We start from the raw sequence: 18,668 nt of genomic DNA, 5'->3' as shown, positions 1-18,668 counted from the left end.
TGCCCTTTATAGTGCTGGAGGGCTGGGGGTCCAGCCCAGGTAATTTACAAAGGCCAATGGCCCAGTACCAGCAAGGACTAATCAATCACAATGGCCCAAGGCCAAGTACAAAGGTGCTTAAAGGGACCAATGGTCAGGTGTGCGCTGATGGGTGGGGTGGAGCCAAACTTTGACAGTGGTGTGTCTTTCGACCAGGTAGTGGGCATTGCTGTCACGTGACAGCCATGACCCTGCACAATACACCTCTTGTTCTACCACCTCACTTCCACACTGGGGGCAATTCGCAGGGGTCAAGTAACCTATCATCCTGAGATACAGATCCTGCAGATGCTGGAACCTGGAGCAACAGAAACAAAATGCTGGAGGAACTCAGCAGGTCAGGCAGCACCTATGGAGGGAAATAAACAGTCGACTTTTCGGGTCAAGAAAGGGTCTCGACCTGAAACGTTGACTGTTTATTTCCCTCCATAGATGCTGCCTGACCTGCTGAGTTCCTCCAGCATTTTGTGTGTTGAGCCTATCATCCTGACTTGTCTTTGGGACGTGGGCGGAAGCTGGAGCCCCCAAAGGATGTTCCTGCTGCTGGAGTTGCCTTTCGGCAGAGTTTATTTGACATACTATTGGCAGTTCCACTGCCCTGTATGATCAGGCACCTCTGAAAAGTGTATCCTTGTCAGAACAGCCTTTCGGTTTGTGCATTGTGGCTGTCTCTGTTAAGGCTACAACTTGTCATCTATCCCTTGGGAAGATGGTAAGGACCTGTTTGAACTGTGCCAATCAGTCTACCTGCACAAAATCAACCCAAGGGTCAGTATTTTCAAGGCAGTCTGTGACGGAGGACAGCTTGGGACTGGTGTTGCTGTGGAGCAACTGTCGTTGTCCTCCTAGGTCATAGATTCGAGACTTGCTGCTGGCGTTGCTTCAGTGTGTAGATTCAGCTGTGGTGGGGGGAGTGAATACTCAGGATGATGAAATGGATGACTGAAGGTTTGTCCTGGATGATATCAAACTGCCCATGGTTTTTATTTTGGATTGGCAGTTACATCAAACATAGAAAAGTACAGCACAGGAAGAGGCACTTCGGCTCATGATGTGACGAGCTCATTAAACCAGTAATTAAAAGCCTAATTAAACTAGCCCCTTCTGCCCACACGTCCATATCCCTGCTTTCTCTGCATATCCATGTGCCTATCTAAGAGCCTCTTAAGTGTCTCTATTGTATTTGCCTCCCATCACCACCCCTGGCAGCACATTCCAGAGACCCACCACTTTCTGTGTGTGGTGTGTTGGGGGGTGGGAGGTGGAAATGGGGGACTTGCCCTGCACATCTCCTTTGCACTTGCCCCCTCTCACCTTGAATGTATGACCTCTTGTATTAGACATTTCGACCCTGGGGGGATAAAGATACCGGCTGTCTGCTCTATCTGTGCCCCTCATAATCTTATAAACTTCTGTCAGGTCTCCCCTCAGCCTCCGCTACCAGGCAAGGGTAGAATATGGCATCACACACCTCTCTGTGCTCTGTAGACTTGTTGAATATTTAGATGAGTCACTTGCTGCAGGGCTTCTTGCCTCCGACCTGTTGTTGCAGCTGTAGTGTTTGTGTCCGCTTAAGTTTCTGGTCAGTGACTCCCTAGAATGTGAATCGTGGAGCACTGTTGACCGTCACGGCAAAGGTGATCCCGTTAGCGATGGGCATTGCCCTGCATTTATATGGTTCAGGTAATACTTGCTGCTCATTGGCCTGTGCCTGAAGGTTGTCCAGATATTGGCAGATGTTCTGACTGACAAGGCAGGAAGGAAGCTGAACTGGTTCAGCTGAGCACCTTGTCCTTGGGCTGTGATGATTGGCCTCGATCAGTGACTTGCATTGCGCTGAGGAAAAACTCCAGTCAGTTCAACCTTTTCCCCCTTCAACTGAGGCAAGAGGTTTCCTTGTCCATGTTTGACTGATGTCTTGAGAGATCTGGAGCTTGAAAGATATGGTTCTATGAGTGGGTCAACTACTTGGTCAACTGCCTAAAGAAAGACTCTGCAGGGTTGACTTTGTTGCCTGGTGTATGGGTCATGGGCAGGTGGTCCAAATGGTTTTACTATTCGTTATTCTTCTGTGAATTTTTACTCAAGACGTACGGTAGCCCAGTTACTGGATTAATAAACCAGGAATAATCTGGGTTCTTTGTACTACCTTTTTTCCCTGAGATGCAAGAGATTCTGCAGATGCTGGGATCTGGAGCAACGCACACAAAAAGTGCTGAAGGAACTCAGCAGGTCAGGCAGCGTCTATTGAGGGAAATAAACAGTCGACATTTTGGGTCGAGATCCTTCATCAGGACTGCTGTCAGAAGGGTCTTGACCTGAAATGTCGTCTGTTTATTTCCCTTCATAGATGCTGCCTGACCTGCTTAGTTCCTCCAGCATTTTGTGTGTGTTACTACCTTTTCACTGCCTCGATGGACTGATGTAATGAAATGATCTGTCTGGATGGCGTGCCAAACAAAGTTTTTCACTGTACCTTGGTGAATGTGACAATAATAAACCAATTTACCAATTTTAATCTCCCAATTTAAATGGCGGTTCTGAAATTTAAATCTAAAAGCTAATATTAGCATTTGTCAGAAGGCCTCGAGTTAGCTAATGGAAATCTGCCTTCTGAGTCTATTATCCAGGACAGCGAGTGCCGAAATGAGCAGCCACCCACATCGAAGGCAACTGGGGACATGCAACAAGTACTGGCTGTACCAACAGTGCCTTCATCCCCAGAAAGAGTTCTCAAAGTAAAGAGTCGTTTGTGTTCCTATGGGTCTGCAGTTGCGTGGAGGCAAAGGAGCTCCCTGAAGGACAGTTATGAGCCCAATGGCATTGTCTGTGGTCACCAGCATTGATGAGTTGTGTGGTGATATTCCACAGTCTATTTAATGAACTCCCTGACTTGAGGTAGACTTTGAACTGGAGTCCCTGGATCCCTGGCCCATTCATGCCAACGATGAACGCGTTCTTAATGTTGGACTCTGATGCCACTCTCTCCCATATCAGATGTTTGCACATTCATGTGAGCATGGAATCTTGGCAGTCATTAACCCCTGCCGCTCTTGAGGGAGCACGGAAGTTTCACAAGTAACGTATTGACCTTAACTTAAGGTCCTGTCTCCCCCCTCTATCTGGTCAGTTGTTTTTGTCTATCAGTCTTAGTTACCTGAGGAAGAGATCAGGAAGGCTAACAGTACAAACAGTCAATGATGCCTGCCACCCTGGCCATTTGCTTTTCTCTCTTCTACCTTCTTGTAGAGGATACAGGAGCTTGAAAGCCCAGATGTCCAAACTTAAGAGTAGCTTCTTCCCCACTGCTGAACAAATCACATCTTTCGCATCCCCTTCCCAGTGGTGCTGCCACGTTCTCAGCCTCTTAACTCTACCTCTCTCGGTTATTCCGTTATTATCACTTCAGCATTTACTTTTGTACTGCTTCAGACTGCACTACAGTCTTTGCACCATTCTGCTGTTTTGCACTTGTATTTCTTATTACCATGTATATTGTTCTGTTTCTCGATTCAAGTCATGATGGTGTAGAGGGAGCTTCACTCTGTGTCTGACCCCAGGAATGTGTGATGGGACGGTGCAGAGGGAGCTTCACTCTGTGTCTGACCCTGTGTGAGTTTCAAGGTGAAGAGTTAGAGATTGAGAGGGGATCTGAGGAGTTTTTTCCCCCCCCCAGGGAGGGGGGTTGGAATCTGGAAAGTACTCCCTGAGGGGGCTGGTGGGGGCATGTCTTCAGGCAGAGGGTGGTGGGTGCATGGAAGGAGCTGCCAGAGGAAGTGGTTGAGGCAGGTACATTAACGACTTTAGACAGGTCCATGGATGGGAACCATTTTGAGGGATATGGGCCAAAAGCATGGCTTAGGTGGGCATCTTGGCCGGCATGGACCAGTTGGGCCAAAGGACCTGTTTCTGTGCTGTGTGACTCTACTATACCGTTAGAGTTTGGACATCTGAGCTTCACACGAGCAAGGAATTTCATTGCACCCTGGTGTATATGATAAACTAATCTGAATCATTGTATCTAAAATTAGGCAGCTGATTTCTGATGAAATAGGAGGTGGAGGGGAGTGGGTTTGTCACAGGGAACAGCAAAGACATACCTGTGCTGAAATGGATCAGTTGGTGTTAGAGGTTCTGGATTTGGATCGACCCAGTGCATTCTTGATCTTCACTGACCCTTAGTGTTTTTTTAAACCTGTAGCTTTTCATGCATTGTGTGATATGGTCGTGTTTTATATCAGTCTCTTCTTGCAATGTGTTGATCCAGTTCATGTAGGGACGTTATGTTGAGGCCAAATTTAGAGTGTAGTGTGCAGTTCTGGTCACCTACCTGCAGGAAAGATATGTCAATAAACTTGTAAGAGTGCAAAGAAAATTTACACGGATTTTGCTGAGACTTGAGGACTTGAGTTGCAGGGAAAGGCTGAAAAGGTTAGGACTTTATTCCCTGGAGCGCAAGAGAATGAGTGGAGATCTTTATAGAGGCGTACAAAATTATGAGGGGTATAGATTGGGTGGATGCATGCAGGCTTTTTCCCCTCAGGTTGGGTGAGACTAGAACTAATAGGTTTAGGGTGAAAGGTGAAATATTTAAGGGGAATCTGAGGTGGAGCTACTTCACTCAGTGGTGCGAGTGTGGAACAAGCCGCCAGCAGAAGTGGTGGATGCTGGTTCAATTGTAACGTTCAAGAGAATTTTGGATAGGTACATGAATGAGAGAGGTATGGAGGGCAGTGGTTCAGGTGCAGTTAGATGGGACTAGGCAGAGGACCAGGCTGGCGTGGACTAGATGGGCCGAAGGGCCTGTTTCTGTGCTGTATGACTACGTATTGGATCAGATAGTGTTTTGGTCCTTGTCTTGATGCTGGCCTAGTGTAAGCATCTCGCGATCGGTTGGCCACAGCAGGAAGAGAAATACCTTCCAGGTTGTTCCATCAGCCAGTCACGAGTGAAGTTTGAGTAATGTGTTGAGGCGCTTGTGTGTTGCGATTCTGACTTGATTTTTCTTTTCTCCCCACTCCTTCCAGCCACGGAAGTGGTGACGGTGTTTGTGTTCCAAGAGCCTTCGCTGTTGTCCTCGCTTCAGGATAACGGGCTGACGGACGTCATGCTTCACGCTCTGCTGATAAAAGACGTGAGTCCTCCACCCTGTCTCAGGGTTGCTGCCGGCTGTCTCCCTACACAAAGTACTGCCCTCCCTTTCCTGTCACTCCTCACCCCACTGCCGTCACATCCCACTCATTTCGCTGTTCCAAGTGTGTTTTAGCTCCCTTTCTGGCACCCTCCCCCTTGCCTCTGATTTCCACAAGGTTACACCTGCCTTTGGTGTGCGCACTTCCTACTCCGAACGCTGGCCCTTTTTTTTATATAAACGTTTATTAACTAAAAGCTCTACAAAAGGACAACCAGTGTCAATACACTACAACTAATATAGAAAGAGAAAACAAACTAAGCATCTACAGAACTACAGCAAAATAACACTAACTACACACTCGCGAAACACACACGCAACACAGCACCCGCTAAACGCAACACTTCACAGAAGAATTGCATTCTAACCGTCCACGACACATGCCATCCCCTGAGGGACCCACCAAGCGCGGAACTCGACCAGGGTGCCCCGCGGAGACCGCGTGCTCACTCTCCAACGCTGGCCCTTCCTTCACCGTGACAAGGTGTGCTTAGCAGGCCAAAACACTGGGTTCGTTTGCTGGCCAAAAATCACCTTGGAAATGAAAAGGGACAGCAGGAAATGGAGAGATTTGTATGCAAGCATGTCCATCAAGAGATCTACAAGATTTCCCCTGACCCCTCAAGGGATCCACAGTGAGCCTGTGCTGAACTAGCAGTGACAGCATCCAGTCTGCCTCGCCCATCCAAGGGTTTACCACGTGCAGAAGTGAGATGAAGAGGGGGAATTTAATCAAGTGACACATCTATTGCATTTCTCGTGTGTGAGCTGCAAAATCATCTTAAGCAGAGCAGGCGAATGCACAGCAGGAATGTAAAGGGAGAGTGAGCAACCTTTGGTGCCTCTCAGTTGGTCAAAAGTGGCTCAGTGGGAAGCATTGGAAAGGGTGCGGAGATTTGCCAGGATGCTGCCCGGTTTAGAGAGTATGCATTATGGGGAGAGACTAAGGGAGCTGGGGCTTTACTCTTTGGAGAGAAGGAGGATGAGAGGAGACATGATAGAGGTGTACAGAATATTAAGAGGAATAGATAGAGTGGACAGCCAGCGCCTCTTCCCAGGGCACCAATGCTCAATGCAAGAGGGCATGGCTAAAGTAATGGGTGGGAAGTTGAAGGGAGATATCAGAGGGAGGTTTTTTACCCAGAGAGTGGTTGGGCCATGCAATGTGCTGCCTGGGGCGGTGGTGGAGGCAGGTACATTGGTCGAGTTCAAGAGATTGCTAGATAAGCATATGGAGGAATTTAAAGTAGAGGGATATGTGGGAGGAAGGGATTAGATAGCGTTAGGCGAGGTTTAAAGGGTGGCACAACATTGTGGGCCGAAGGGCCTGTATTGTGCTGTACTGTTCTATGATTCTATGAAATTGGGAATGGGAAGGTCCAAGGTTTGACTCTCCCTGAAGTTTGAATTCCAAGCCTGACACGAGACGTGAGGACTGAGTGCTGCATTCTCCAAGGTACCGAATGTTAAGAAAGATGTTAAACAGACCCCAGTTGGATGTCGTGGATCCTTTGCCTAATTTTTTTTATTTGGATGAAGAGCAGGGAATTTCTCCCTAATGCCCTGGAGTCATCGTTTGTCCCTTAACCAACACCCGTTCAACCAGATCACTTTTTTTGATATCTCATCGCTCTGAGAGCCAGCCCCACACAGCTTGCCATCTTATTTACTGGCTGTGGCGCTCACATTTGTGACATCTGCAGCAAAAGATGTTGCAGAGACGCAAGTTGGTTTCCCCTGGTCCCTGCACTTCTCTCCCTCCCCCCCCCTTCCCCCTCCGAAAGCTGTTTCAGAAACACCCCTGCTATCGCCAAAAGTTTCTCGCTCCCCCTTCACATTTCTGCTGTGCATTTCCCTGTTCTTGAAGTGATTTTGTAATTTTTACAAAAGAAATGCAATAAGTTTGTCAATTGATTAACTTCTCTCTTCTGTTATCTAAAACAATGGGGCATAAGAAATAGGAGCAGTCACGGGGAGAACATACAAACTCCTTACAGACAGCAGCCGGCATTGAACCTGGGTCGCTGGTGCTGTAATAGCATTATGTTAACCGCTACGCTACTGTGCCTGCCCTTTCATTGAAAACTTCAGCAAACTTCTACAGATGGACAGTGCAAATTTCCTTGCGTGTACATTTCCACCTTCAATTCTTTCATCAGTTCCCCTTTTGAAAGTTCATGGAATCTGCACCAACCCCTCCTCGGAAGGAGTGCCTTCCAGATCTCGAACACTTCTCTTTCCAGCCCCCTCTTCCTCACCTCAAATAAGAACGGGAAATGCTGGAAACATTCAGCAGGTCAGGCTGCATCTGTGGGAAGAGAAATGAGATATCGAAACACAGTGAAGTGGGTCTTTTTGCGTTACTAAGAATGTGCTGGGGGCAGCCCTCAAGTGTCGCCGCTCTTCCGGCGCCAACACAGCACGCCCACAACTTCCTAACCCTGTACGTCTGGAATGTGGGAGGAAACCGGAGCACCCGGAGGAAACCCATGCAGACACACGGGGGGAATGGATAAACTCCTTACAGGCAGTGGCGGGAATTGAACCCGGATCGCTGGCGCTGTAATAGTGTTACGCTAACCGCTACACTAGAGTTAATGTTTCAGGTTGAAGACATTTCGTCAGAAGCGTGAACAGTCTCTTCCCACTGATGCAGCCTGACCTGAGGATTTGCCGTATTTTCGGTTTTTATTTTAGATTTCAAGCATCTACAGTTTTTTTTTTAACCTCGGTTTGCCAATTTGATCCAAAATCTATCATCCCTACGGCATGCAAGCGTCCTCTTTATTTACTCTTTCAAGACCTCTCCTGATTTTTTTAAAAAAGAGTTCTTCAGAAATAGGGCATCAAGCAGTATTAAAACCAGCATGAGCCTTACCAATGTTTTGCTTTCTTACTCAGGTGCCTGCTACCCGTGAAGTTCTGGGTTCCTTGCCAAACGTTTTCAGCGCACTGTGCCTGAACGCTCGCGGGCTGCAGTCCTTCGTGCAGTGCCAGCCCTTTGAGCGACTCTTCAAGGTGCTCCTGTCTCCTGATTACCTGCCTGCGATGAGGCGGCGCCGAAGTTCCGATCCGTTAGGTCAGTGTTGGCCCCGGTTCTGTGGGGATCTGTGCGTGCCAGCCCATGTGCCGTTGCCCCTCCAGTCAAAGCCCCCGTGCTTGGGGATCATCCCAGCAACGTTGTCGGCTTGTATTATACGGGCAGGAAGCCCGTTGAATTGCTAGATCCTGAATTGGCGTCATCATCTGCCACCAACGGTCCAGAATCATGGAACAGTACAGCACAAAACAGGCCCTTCGGCCCACAATGTTGTGCCGACCTTTAAACCTCGCCTAAGACTATCTAACCCCTTCCTCCCACATATCCCTCTATTTTAAATTCTCCATATGCTTATCTCTTGAATTTGACCAATGTACCTGCCTCCACCACCTCCCCAGGCAGCACATTGCATGGCCCAACCACTCTCTGGGTAAAAAACCTCCCTCTGATATCTCCCTTGAACTTCCCACCCATTACTTTAAAGCCATGCCCTCTTGTATTGAGCATTGGTGCCCTGGGAAAGAGGCGCTGGCTGTCCACTCTATCTATTCCTCTTAATATTTTGGAAGTATAAATTCATGGAAAAGTCATTGAACTTGACACCAGGGCTTTGGGGCTCTGTGGGACACTCAGAAGGATTTGGGACACTCAGAAGGGTTTAGGGTACCCCAGTGCTGAGATGTTGATGGTGCTGATACTTTGAGAGCTCATTTCAGGGCTCCTCCTCCAAAAGCCCCAAGTTGCCACCGAGTTCTGTCTGTGCTGTGTCCTCGGCTGTCAGCAGTTAACCAGGTAGTTGGGTGGTTGCCCCTTCAAACCTGCCTGGTGTTTTGCAAGCCCTGGCGTGATTCAAGGGGAAGCAGCTGCTCGGGGTAGTTCAAAACTGGCTTTATGTTAGAACATAGAACACTACAGCACAGTACAGGCCCTTTGGCCCACAATTTTATCCTGCTCTAAGATCTATCTAACCCTTCCCTCCCACATAGCCCCCTATTTTTCTACCATTCATGTGTCTGTCTAAGAGTCTCTTAAATGTCCCAAACGTATCTGCCCCCACAACCTCTGCTGGCAGTGGGTTCCATGCACTCACCACTCTCTGTGTAAAAAAAAACTTAGCCCTGACATCCCCCTTATACCTTCCTCCAATCACCTTAAAATTATGTCCCCTCGTGTTAGCCATTGTTGCCCTGGGAAAAAGTCTCTGACTGTCCACTCGATCTGTGCCTCTTATCATCTTGTATACTGGGGACAGAGGAGAGAGAAGGGGACCTTCAGTCTGGGCTGTTGAGTTGAAGGGAAGATTAAGAAGTGTGAGCTGGCTTCTCAGTTGTCCCTTCAAGAGCAGGGTGATTTTTTTTATTGCCACCACACCCCCACCCCTTCCTATTTTACCTTGATTTTTTCTGCAAGTTCAAGTTTATTGCCAAGGTATAAATGCCATGAAAATTAATATATCTTTATTAGTCACATGTGCATCGAAACACAGTGAAATGCATCTTTTTGCGTAGAGTGTTCTGGGGGCAGCCCGCAAGTGTCGCCATGCTTCCGGCCACCAACATAGCACACCCACAACTTCCTAACCCTCATGTCTTTGGAATGTGGGAGGAAGCCGGAGCACCCGGGGGAAACCCACGCAGATGCGGGGAGAACGTACAAACTCCTTACAGACAGCGGCTGGCTTTTAACCCGGGTCGCTGGCACTGTAATAGCGTTGCACTAACCACCACACTAGCATTACTCTCACTTGGTTTTCCATAGCCAAGGACCATGGACCATCCAAGGAACCCATCTTCCAATCCAGGCTGGGAAATCCTTCCCTCCTTCCCCCACTCCCGTGCTCCCTCCTTCCCGCGCCCGCTTCCTCCCTATTTTTATATATATTATGTGTGTGTATGTATGTGTTTAGATATATATATTCAGGGGATGTGGGCTTCATAAGCAGAGCCAGCATTTAATTGCCCATCCCAGCTTGTGCTTGAGAAGGTGGTGGTGAGTTGCTGCCTTGTACCGCTGCAGTCCTTGAGCTGTGGGTGCACCCACAATTCAGTCCCGGGATTTTGATCCAGCAACGGTGAAGGAAGGGCGCTATATTTCCAACTCAGGATGGAGGTGTGTTCCTTCTGCACAGCACGGTGGTGATGCAAGGATAGTTGCATGTAGCACTGGCGGTAAAATAGTTCAGCTCTGTTCTGATGTGCATTGAAAGAGTGACTTTCTTTAGCAAGTACTGTTGAAACTCTCTGCACAGGTGATACTGCGTCCAACCTTGGCAGTGCTGTGGATGAACTCATGAGACACCAGCCAACTCTGAAGACTGACGCCACCACAGCGATCATAAAGGTGTGTACCTATGCATCAAATCTATCTCAGTGGCGCAGCCATTAGCATTGCTGCCTCTCGGCCACAGCGATCCCAGTTCAGTCCTGACCTGCGGTGCGGTCTACATGGAGCCTGCATGTTCTTCCTGATGCTCCAGCTTCCTCCCACGTCCCAAAGATATGCAGGTCGGGAGGTTAATCAGCCAACTTTACTTACCCCTAGTGTGTAGGTGAGGGGTAGGATCTGGCAGAGGATGATGGGAATATTGGGGGGGGGGGTGCGGTGCGCGGGAGAGAGAGGTTACAGGGAAAGTCGGTGGGGGATGTGATTGCTTTGTGAGCCAGCAAACGCTTGATGGGCCAAAATGGCTTCTGTTATATGGAAATCTCCTGTAATTTGGGATGGAAAGATTTCCCAGAGTCAGGGAGCTGTTGATTTAACTCTGTTACAGAAGGAAATGAAATAAAAGCCCATTGTAGGTCTTCCCCGATAATGAACGGGTTCCATTTTTACACACGTCCACAGTCGATTTTGTCCATCATTCATAAAGTCCACAAAGATCAGTCGATGTGGTCGCCAAACCTCCACAGTATTGTAATGAATGGCATCAAATGCACATAAAGACTGATAAGAAAGAACAATTAAAAGTGGAGAGAGAGAGAGGAAACTGGTTCTGCTGCTCATAGGAATGAATGTTCGACTTCTGAATTTAATAATGGGAGCTTGTTCTTTCGTATGGGTGTGTGTAAGTCAGGTGTTAGTAACCTGGTAATGGCCTGTAATCCAGTATCCAATTTTTCAGAAATGATAATCATTTGGCATCTGGCTTCTGCTCTGCTTCCCATGCTCCCTTTAAACGCACCAGATAATTTATTGCGCTGTTATGCAAGGTGAAATAAGTGCAGAATGTTAATAGAGTAACTTCCATTAGTCTGGAAAAACTAGTCCAGCACCACCAAGATCTCGGTGCCGGATTATTGGAGTTTTACTCCACATCCTTATTTTGGGGAAAACTCTTTGCTGTGGTTGCCGACACCGCTGGCATTTATCGGCCATCGCAAGCTGTTAGGAGAGTGAGGAGAGGCTGTTGACGTGGCAGAGTGGCTCCCTCTGTCTCCCCGGAGGAAAGCTGAGTCTACCACGTTGGTCAGGGCAGGAGACACTCAAGGGCATGTCTGCGTTAGCCCTCCCACTGCCACTGGGCTCCAGAGCAAGCCTGCTTGGCTGTGGCGACTCATTTTCACGTGAAACCAAAAACCCGACCTCAGGTTTTCGAGCTGTTGATGAATCAGAGAACAGTTACGCCACAGGAAGAGGCCATTTGGCCTCTTGGTGGGATTTGTCTCTTCACAATATTTTTATTAATTCCACAAAGAAAATACAGAGTACATGAATCAAAAAGAAGAGAAAAAAACTACTAAATACACTGTGTTAAATCATACTTGAAATCACAATACTCCATATTAGTAATCAAAAATAATAATAACAAATAAATTGTAATAATTTTATTATAAAAAAATCTAAACCCACTACCAAGACCGAAACTGTTTAGTAAAGAAAATGACAAGGAAAATCCCTTGACACATAATGATATCAGCCAAAATCTGTACTTTAACCGCCAGATCAAAGGTTTTGAAAATAGTTCAAATAAAGGTCCCCACAGTGTTTGAAAGTCTGTTAGGTTCAGAAATTGAACAACGGATCTTCTCGAAATTTAAGTATGACATAACATCCCGTAACCATTGAGCATGGTGGGATTTGAACGCCATCTCTGTACTTGATCCAGTTCTGCAGCACGCCCTCCTCCTGCCCAGTGCCATTGCGACCTCCAATTCTGCTTTAAAGTCTCAGAATGTGGCCTGGATGGGATTGTCCCTTTGTTGCCAGAAGGCTGACCAACAACTAAGAGTTCTGGGACGAGGGTCAGTGGGTGACACCATCGCCTGTGTCATCGGGGGGGAGTGGCGGTAGTTTAGTAAGTGTGTTCCTTCAGCCTAAAACATCTCCTCCTCCTCCTCCTCCTCTTCAGTTGCTGGAAGAAATCTGCAACCTGGGGAGAGACCCCAAGTACATCTGTCAGAAGCCGTCTATCCAGAAGGCGGATGGGACAGCGAGTGCCCCGCCGCCTAGGTCCAGTCACGCTGCCGAGGAGGCCTCCAGTGAAGACGAAGAGGAGGAGGAAGTCCAGGCCATGCAGAGCTTCAGCAGCAGCATGGCTGCTCAGCAGAGCGATCCTGAGCCCAACCAACAGTGAGTCCCGACTGAGCTAACCTTGTATCAATGCCGTATCTGGAGAGATGGGAATCTGTTGTGCGGTGGCCTGTGGTGCAGTGCCACAATGTAGGTGTTGCTGGCGAGGGGATGTGATCGATCGTAAAGGGTATGGACAAGAATAGGTGGAGAGAAACTGTTTCTATTGGCGGGTGGGGGGGGGGGGTGCAGGTGATCGGCAAAAGAACTGACAGTCATAATGAGTAAAAGCTCAGTGCAGATCAGGAGAATCACACCACCAGGGGTGATGATAAGATCTTTATTGGTTACATGTACGTTGAAACACACAGTGAAATGCATCTTTTTTTTGTGTCGAGTGTGCTGGAGGCAGCCCGCAAGTGTCACCACGCTTCCAGTGCCAACATAGCATGCCCACAACTTCCTAACCTGTATGTCTTTGGAATGTGGGAGGAAACCGGAGCGCCCAGAGGAAACCCACACAGACACGGGGAAAAGGTACAAACTCCGTACAGATAGTAGCCGGAATTGAACCCGGGTCTCTGGCGCTGTAAAGCGTTATGCTAACCGCTACACTACTGTGCCTAGTGGAGGCAAGTTCAAGTGCAGCTTCGAAAAGGGGGGCTCTGAGTTTCTTCAAAGAGAATTCTGCAAGAGAAAAAGGCACAGTAGTGTAGTCAGAATGGCACGGTAGCATAGCGGTTACTGTAACGCCATTACAGCGCCAGTGATCGGGGTCCAATTCCTGTTGCTGTCTGTCAGGGGTTTGTACGTTCTCCCCTTGACTGCGTGGGTTTCCCCCCACATTCCAAAGACGTACGGGTTATCAGGTTAACATGGGTGTAATTGGGCGGCGTGGGCTCATTGGGCCGGAAGGGCTTATTACCGTGCTATATAAATAGCTTTTAAAAAAAAGAATTTACGTGGCTGTGGTGGGGGGAGAGAGCATCGGAGTGGGATGAGCTGCATTGAAAAACTCCCCGATTTACTGCCCATCCCTAACCACCGGTCATAGTCATGAGAGTACAGAAACAAGCCCTTCGGCTCACCACATCTGTGCAGACCATCAATTACCATCCCTGATGCGGGGTTGGCCCGAAACGTCGACAGTTCCTTTCCACCGATGCTGCTCGAGCCGCTGAGTTCCTCCAGCAGACTGGTTTGTTGCTCCAGACCATCTCTGCTAGATCCCTCCATCTCGCCCTCTGTACCTTGGTGATTGAGGTGCTCTTGCAGATTGTTAAATGTGATTGTCTTTGCCTCAGGCAGTGTGTTCCAGATTTCAACCGCACTCTGGGTTAGGGAGAAATGTAAATCTCCCTCGGATTCCTTGTATATGAAAGAAAAACCTCTGCCATGAGCAAAATTTCTTGCAATCCCCTCCTCATAATTTTGTAGACCTCATTATGATGGAGGTGAGGTGCCTCCTGGAACCACTGCAGTCAGTGTTGAGAAGGTGCTCCTACAGTGCTGTTATCTGGGAGTTGCACAGTTTTGATCCTGCAGCAGTGAAGGAACGGTGATACCTTTCCCAGTCAGGGTAGTGTGCACGATTTGGAGGGGATCATGCATGCAATGATATTCCCTTGCGAACGCTGCCCTTGTTGGTGTTCAAGCTTGCAGGTCTGGGAGGTGCTGTTGAGGGGGTCTTGCAGCAGTTCGTTCTGCAGGCGTTAAACAATGCTGCAGCCATGGTACGTCAGCAGTGCAGGAGCAAATAGTTAAGATGGTGGATGGGTAGCAACCTAAATAAGGTGTTCTGTCCCAGTTGGCTTGAGCGCACAGTTGCTCGGGCAAACTTGAGAGCAATTGTTTTTTGTATATTTTAATAACAGAACCCTTCGTAAAGAATAACAGGATTGAGCAGGGTTTATGAAAGGAATTTTAGTTGTCTTCTGGAGTTCTCCCTCTAGATAAAGGGGATTATTTCAATTACCAGACAGCTTTTGAAGGTTGGTCAACTGGAGAACACAGAATTGGGAATGTTGCACCTATTTAGACTGAGAATAGGTTATTGGTGCAAAAGCAAGGAGGGGGAATAAATGGGGTTACCAGGCTGTGTCCAGTGGGGTGCTGCAGGAACCAGTGCTTGGAACCCACCTGTTCACAAACTGTATCAGTGATATGGCTGAGGGAACTAAATGTTGGTACAAAACTTGGTGGGCTTATGCGCTCATGTTTTACTGGGGTGGAGGATGAAAAGAAGGTTAAAAGTGACATGAACAGGTTGAGTGAGTGGACAGGGACATAGAGGGTGGAATATAATGTGGAGAAATGTGAGGTTATCCACTTCGGTACAGAAGAGCAGGGTATTTAACTGGCGAGGGGTTGGGCAGTGCTGATGTTCAAAGGGACAGGTAATTGGTAAATTAGTTTATTATTGTAACATGTACCGAGGTACGGTGAAAAACTTTGTTTTGCACACCATCCATACAGATCGTTTCAATACAACAGTGCATTGAGATAGGTCAAGGGAGAAGTAATAACAGACTGCAGAATAAAATGTTAGTTACAGAGAAAATGCAGTGCAGGTAGACGGTAAGGTTCAAGGCCATAACGAGGTGGATTGTGAGGTCAAGAGTCCATCTTATCGTACTAGGGGACCATCCAAGAGCCTCATAACAGTGGGATAGAAGCTGTTCTTGAGCCCGGTGGTACACGCTTTCCAGCTTTTGTATCATCTGCCCGATGTGACTTGCAGGTGCAAAAACAATTAAACATGTCGACCTTCACCACAAGAAGAATCGATGCAGAAATGAGGAGGTGTTGCTGCAATTGTGCAGGATCTTGGTGAGACCACACCTGGAGTATTGTGTATAGTTTTGGTCCCCTTGCCCAAGGAAGGATGGACTTGCTGAGGAGGAAGTGCAGCGATGACTGTTTCCAGGGATCTGGGTTTGCAGTACGAGGAGCGATAGAGCAGAGGACACCAACATTCTCTGGAGTCTGTGAATGAGAGATCTTCTTGAAGTTTGTAAAGTATGCCAGAGGCAGAGAGGATGTTGCCCCTGGCTGGAGAATCCAGCAGCAGGCGTCAATCTCAGAACTGGTGATAGTCTATTTGGGATTGAGATGAGGAGAAACTTGAGCTTTACTCCTCCCTCTCCCTCTTTCCCTCGAGCTTTACTCCCCTCTCTTTCCCTCTCTCTCTCTCCCCCTCCCCCCCGTGCGCTCTCTTCCTCTCTCTCGCTCTGGCTCTCTCTCGCTCGCGCTCTCGCTCTCTCTCTCTCGCTCTTGCTCGCTCTCGCTCTCTCTCTCTCTCTCTGTCCAGCTTTGCCTCTTGCTGCTGAATTTTGGCAAATGTTCCCTCTCTGAACCTGTGCCAGCAGCGCTTTGAAAAGGGAAAAACAGTTCCTCTCATTCCCAGCTGGCACCGTTAACCCTTCGACTACTGCACTGCTGCTTGCAAAGTTTATAATGCCTTATCCTGCAAATTGGATCGGACCACCTGCTGACCACCTGTTCTGGCAGTTATTTGATTTGCAACTTCAATGTTGTATGTCTGTTGCAGTGGATGTCTATTGCAGTGCAGTTACTATAATAGCTAGGACCACTCTGCAGACCCTTTGTGCGCAGCAAGTTCCTGGAGTCCATTATATCTCGTTCTTCCCTGCGACTGATGTCCTCGGGGTTTGGAGTGGCGGGCCTGTTCATGCAGTGGAGTCCTTTAGCATGTGAGTTTTATCCCCTGGTTTCCATCCTTCGATAAGCTGGGAGGTAGATGTTTAAATTGTGAATGCAAAGGCAATACCCCTACAGTGTGGTCTAGAACCTGGCGGGGTGTTTGTTGCTGGTGAAAGGTAGTGAGGTGAGCAATTTTTGCATTTAATTCCTTCAGGGTGGGAGTTGGGAAGAGGTGGTGGGGGGGGGGGGGAAGGAAAGCTAATGACAGCTACACAGTTGTCAACTTTATTAAGTTAAATAGGGGCCATGCAGTTGCAGAGATTGACCAAGGAGAGGTTTCTTGCAGTGTACCAGATCTTCAGCTCAGAACTTCAAGAGTGTGCAATGTGGTCAGACCTATGCAGAGAAATCTGTGGAAGGCACCTTGGGAGCAGACTGCAGGTGGAAAAATCTGCTCATCTGGCTTTGAGATTACATTTCCACTGTGGTCTCAGGAATTGCATTTTTCAGTATTTGTAAGTCTTGGCAAGAATGAGATTGATGGGGTCCTGATGTTGCGCTGATCAGAATGTCGCAGCTTTCCTTCTTGTGCTGTTAAAGTTCTTGATGGCCTGTGGCCTGCATGCTTGCACCTGTGGCCCGATCCATTGCGTTGTCGCATAGTTTCATGTGGATTTGAAAATGACCAACTTTTATCCTTGCCCTTGATTGGAGATTAACGTGTTAGCGGTTAGCAGCAGTGGTTTGTCAAGCAGAAGGTTTGGATGAGTTTCAATAAGATAAGATGTCTTTATTAGTCACATGTACATCGAAACACACAGTGAACTGCATCTGCATAGAGTGTTCTGGAGGCAGCCCGCAAGTATCAGCATGCTTCCGGCGCCAACGTAGCACGCCCACAACTTCCTAACCCATCCGTCTTCGGAATGTGGAGCACCCGGAGGAAACCCACGTAGACGGGGAGAACGTACAAACTCCTTGCAGGCAGCGGCCGGAATTAAACCCGGGTCTGATATGACAGGGAAGGTCTAGAACTGCCCAAGCATCCTGGTTCTTCTCTGCATTGCATGCGATGGATGTCGTCCAACTCCTTTAGTCTGTCCTCTCCACTGCAGAAAAGATGTGTTGGAAGTTGGGACCTTGGCCCAAGTTGCACCTTGAACCGATCAAAAACAAAAATTAATCTGTACATCAACGACCAACTTGTGAGGCTCAGAGCTCAGCCCTGGGTCTTGTTCCTCCTTTCTCTGTTTCCCACCCGCCTCACTGTTGGCAGTCTTCCCTTTCCCGCTGTCTTGGCTTTGTGCTCTGGGAATGACTCCCTATTTCCTTTGTGCCTCCTGAAAAGCTAACTCTTTCCCAGGTCTGAGCATTGAAGCCACAGTATAAACGCGACAAGCTGAACTTGTCCTCCACTGACGACCTTGCTCGATCCATGCGGTTCCTGGCACGGCCTCATCGCTGCTCTTGCCTGCCGCTAGTTCTCTCCCTGGCTTGAACCCTGTGTACGTGCCTTCCTCCTTTCGCAGGGAGGGGGTGGGGGGGGGGGGTTCTCGGTCTGCCTGCAGCCCCTCCCCACCTAGGGTTGGGAAGGTGGAACAGCAGAAAGCGGGAGGTTCCCTCAGCGCCACTGATCACAAACAGTTAAGCCCCCACCAGTCGGCAACCTCCCAAACACTGGAGCTGGAACGGCCGCCTCGTACTTTCTTGGGCCGTGATCAAAGGCAATGATGCCATCGACGCCGGCGCAGTAGAAACTCATTGCGGGTGTATTGTTGGAAAGCCCTGCCTCCAGCCAATCTCTCCCTAGCTTTACTGCGTCAGAAAGCAACCTCTTTGGATTTTCGTTTTGTTGCCTGCCGTCACCCGTTGGTTTTTTTGTTTGTGTGTCTCTGTCCGACCCACGGGATCGTTCTTCCACGCGCGATGCCTGCAGCTTGGCCGGGAGGCCTCTGCCCTCTTGCCCGCCCGGCGCACCGTGGCTCTCGTCCTCTGCCGCGCTGGGATCCCAGCAAGGTGGGGAGGGGGTGGCTGGGGGCCCGGCCCTCGGACATCCGCCTGCACGCGGGCAGCGAGCAAGCCGCATCGGCGGCTGTCGGCTCGCTGCCCCGTGAACCTGGGAGCGTTTTTGAAGGCAAGAGGACGTCTGGGAAGGGTGAACCTTCAGGTTCGAATGCTTCAGTGGAGCGCTGGACCGCATTGCAGTAGAGGTTACAGCGCTTACTC

The 18,668-nt window shown here is 48.7% G+C and overlaps 1 protein-coding gene across 10 annotated transcripts in view; it reads left to right on the top strand.

The window, feature by feature from the left end:
* huwe1 (HECT, UBA and WWE domain containing E3 ubiquitin protein ligase 1) overlaps positions 1-18,668 on the top strand; it is a 275,712-nt gene that overhangs the window by 89,345 nt on the left and 167,699 nt on the right. For 8 of the 10 annotated variants that reach the window (XM_052009021.1, XM_052009019.1, XM_052009022.1 and 5 more), the window contains 4 exons: positions 5,067-5,173; positions 8,132-8,309; positions 10,519-10,610; positions 12,619-12,839. In XM_052009021.1, coding sequence (XP_051864981.1) covers positions 5,067-5,173; positions 8,132-8,309; positions 10,519-10,610; positions 12,619-12,839 — 598 coding nt within the window. Of the gene's footprint in view, positions 1-5,066; positions 5,174-8,131; positions 8,310-10,518; positions 10,611-12,618; positions 12,840-18,160; positions 18,653-18,668 lie in introns of those variants that run through there. The other 2 variants (XM_052009025.1, XM_052009026.1) reach the window with 2 other exon arrangements.

This window comes from Pristis pectinata, chromosome 43 (genome assembly GCF_009764475.1).
Source record: "Pristis pectinata isolate sPriPec2 chromosome 43, sPriPec2.1.pri, whole genome shotgun sequence".
Lineage (NCBI taxonomy): Eukaryota > Metazoa > Chordata > Chondrichthyes > Rhinopristiformes > Pristidae > Pristis > Pristis pectinata.
This window is presented reverse-complemented; position numbering and strand designations above follow the sequence as displayed.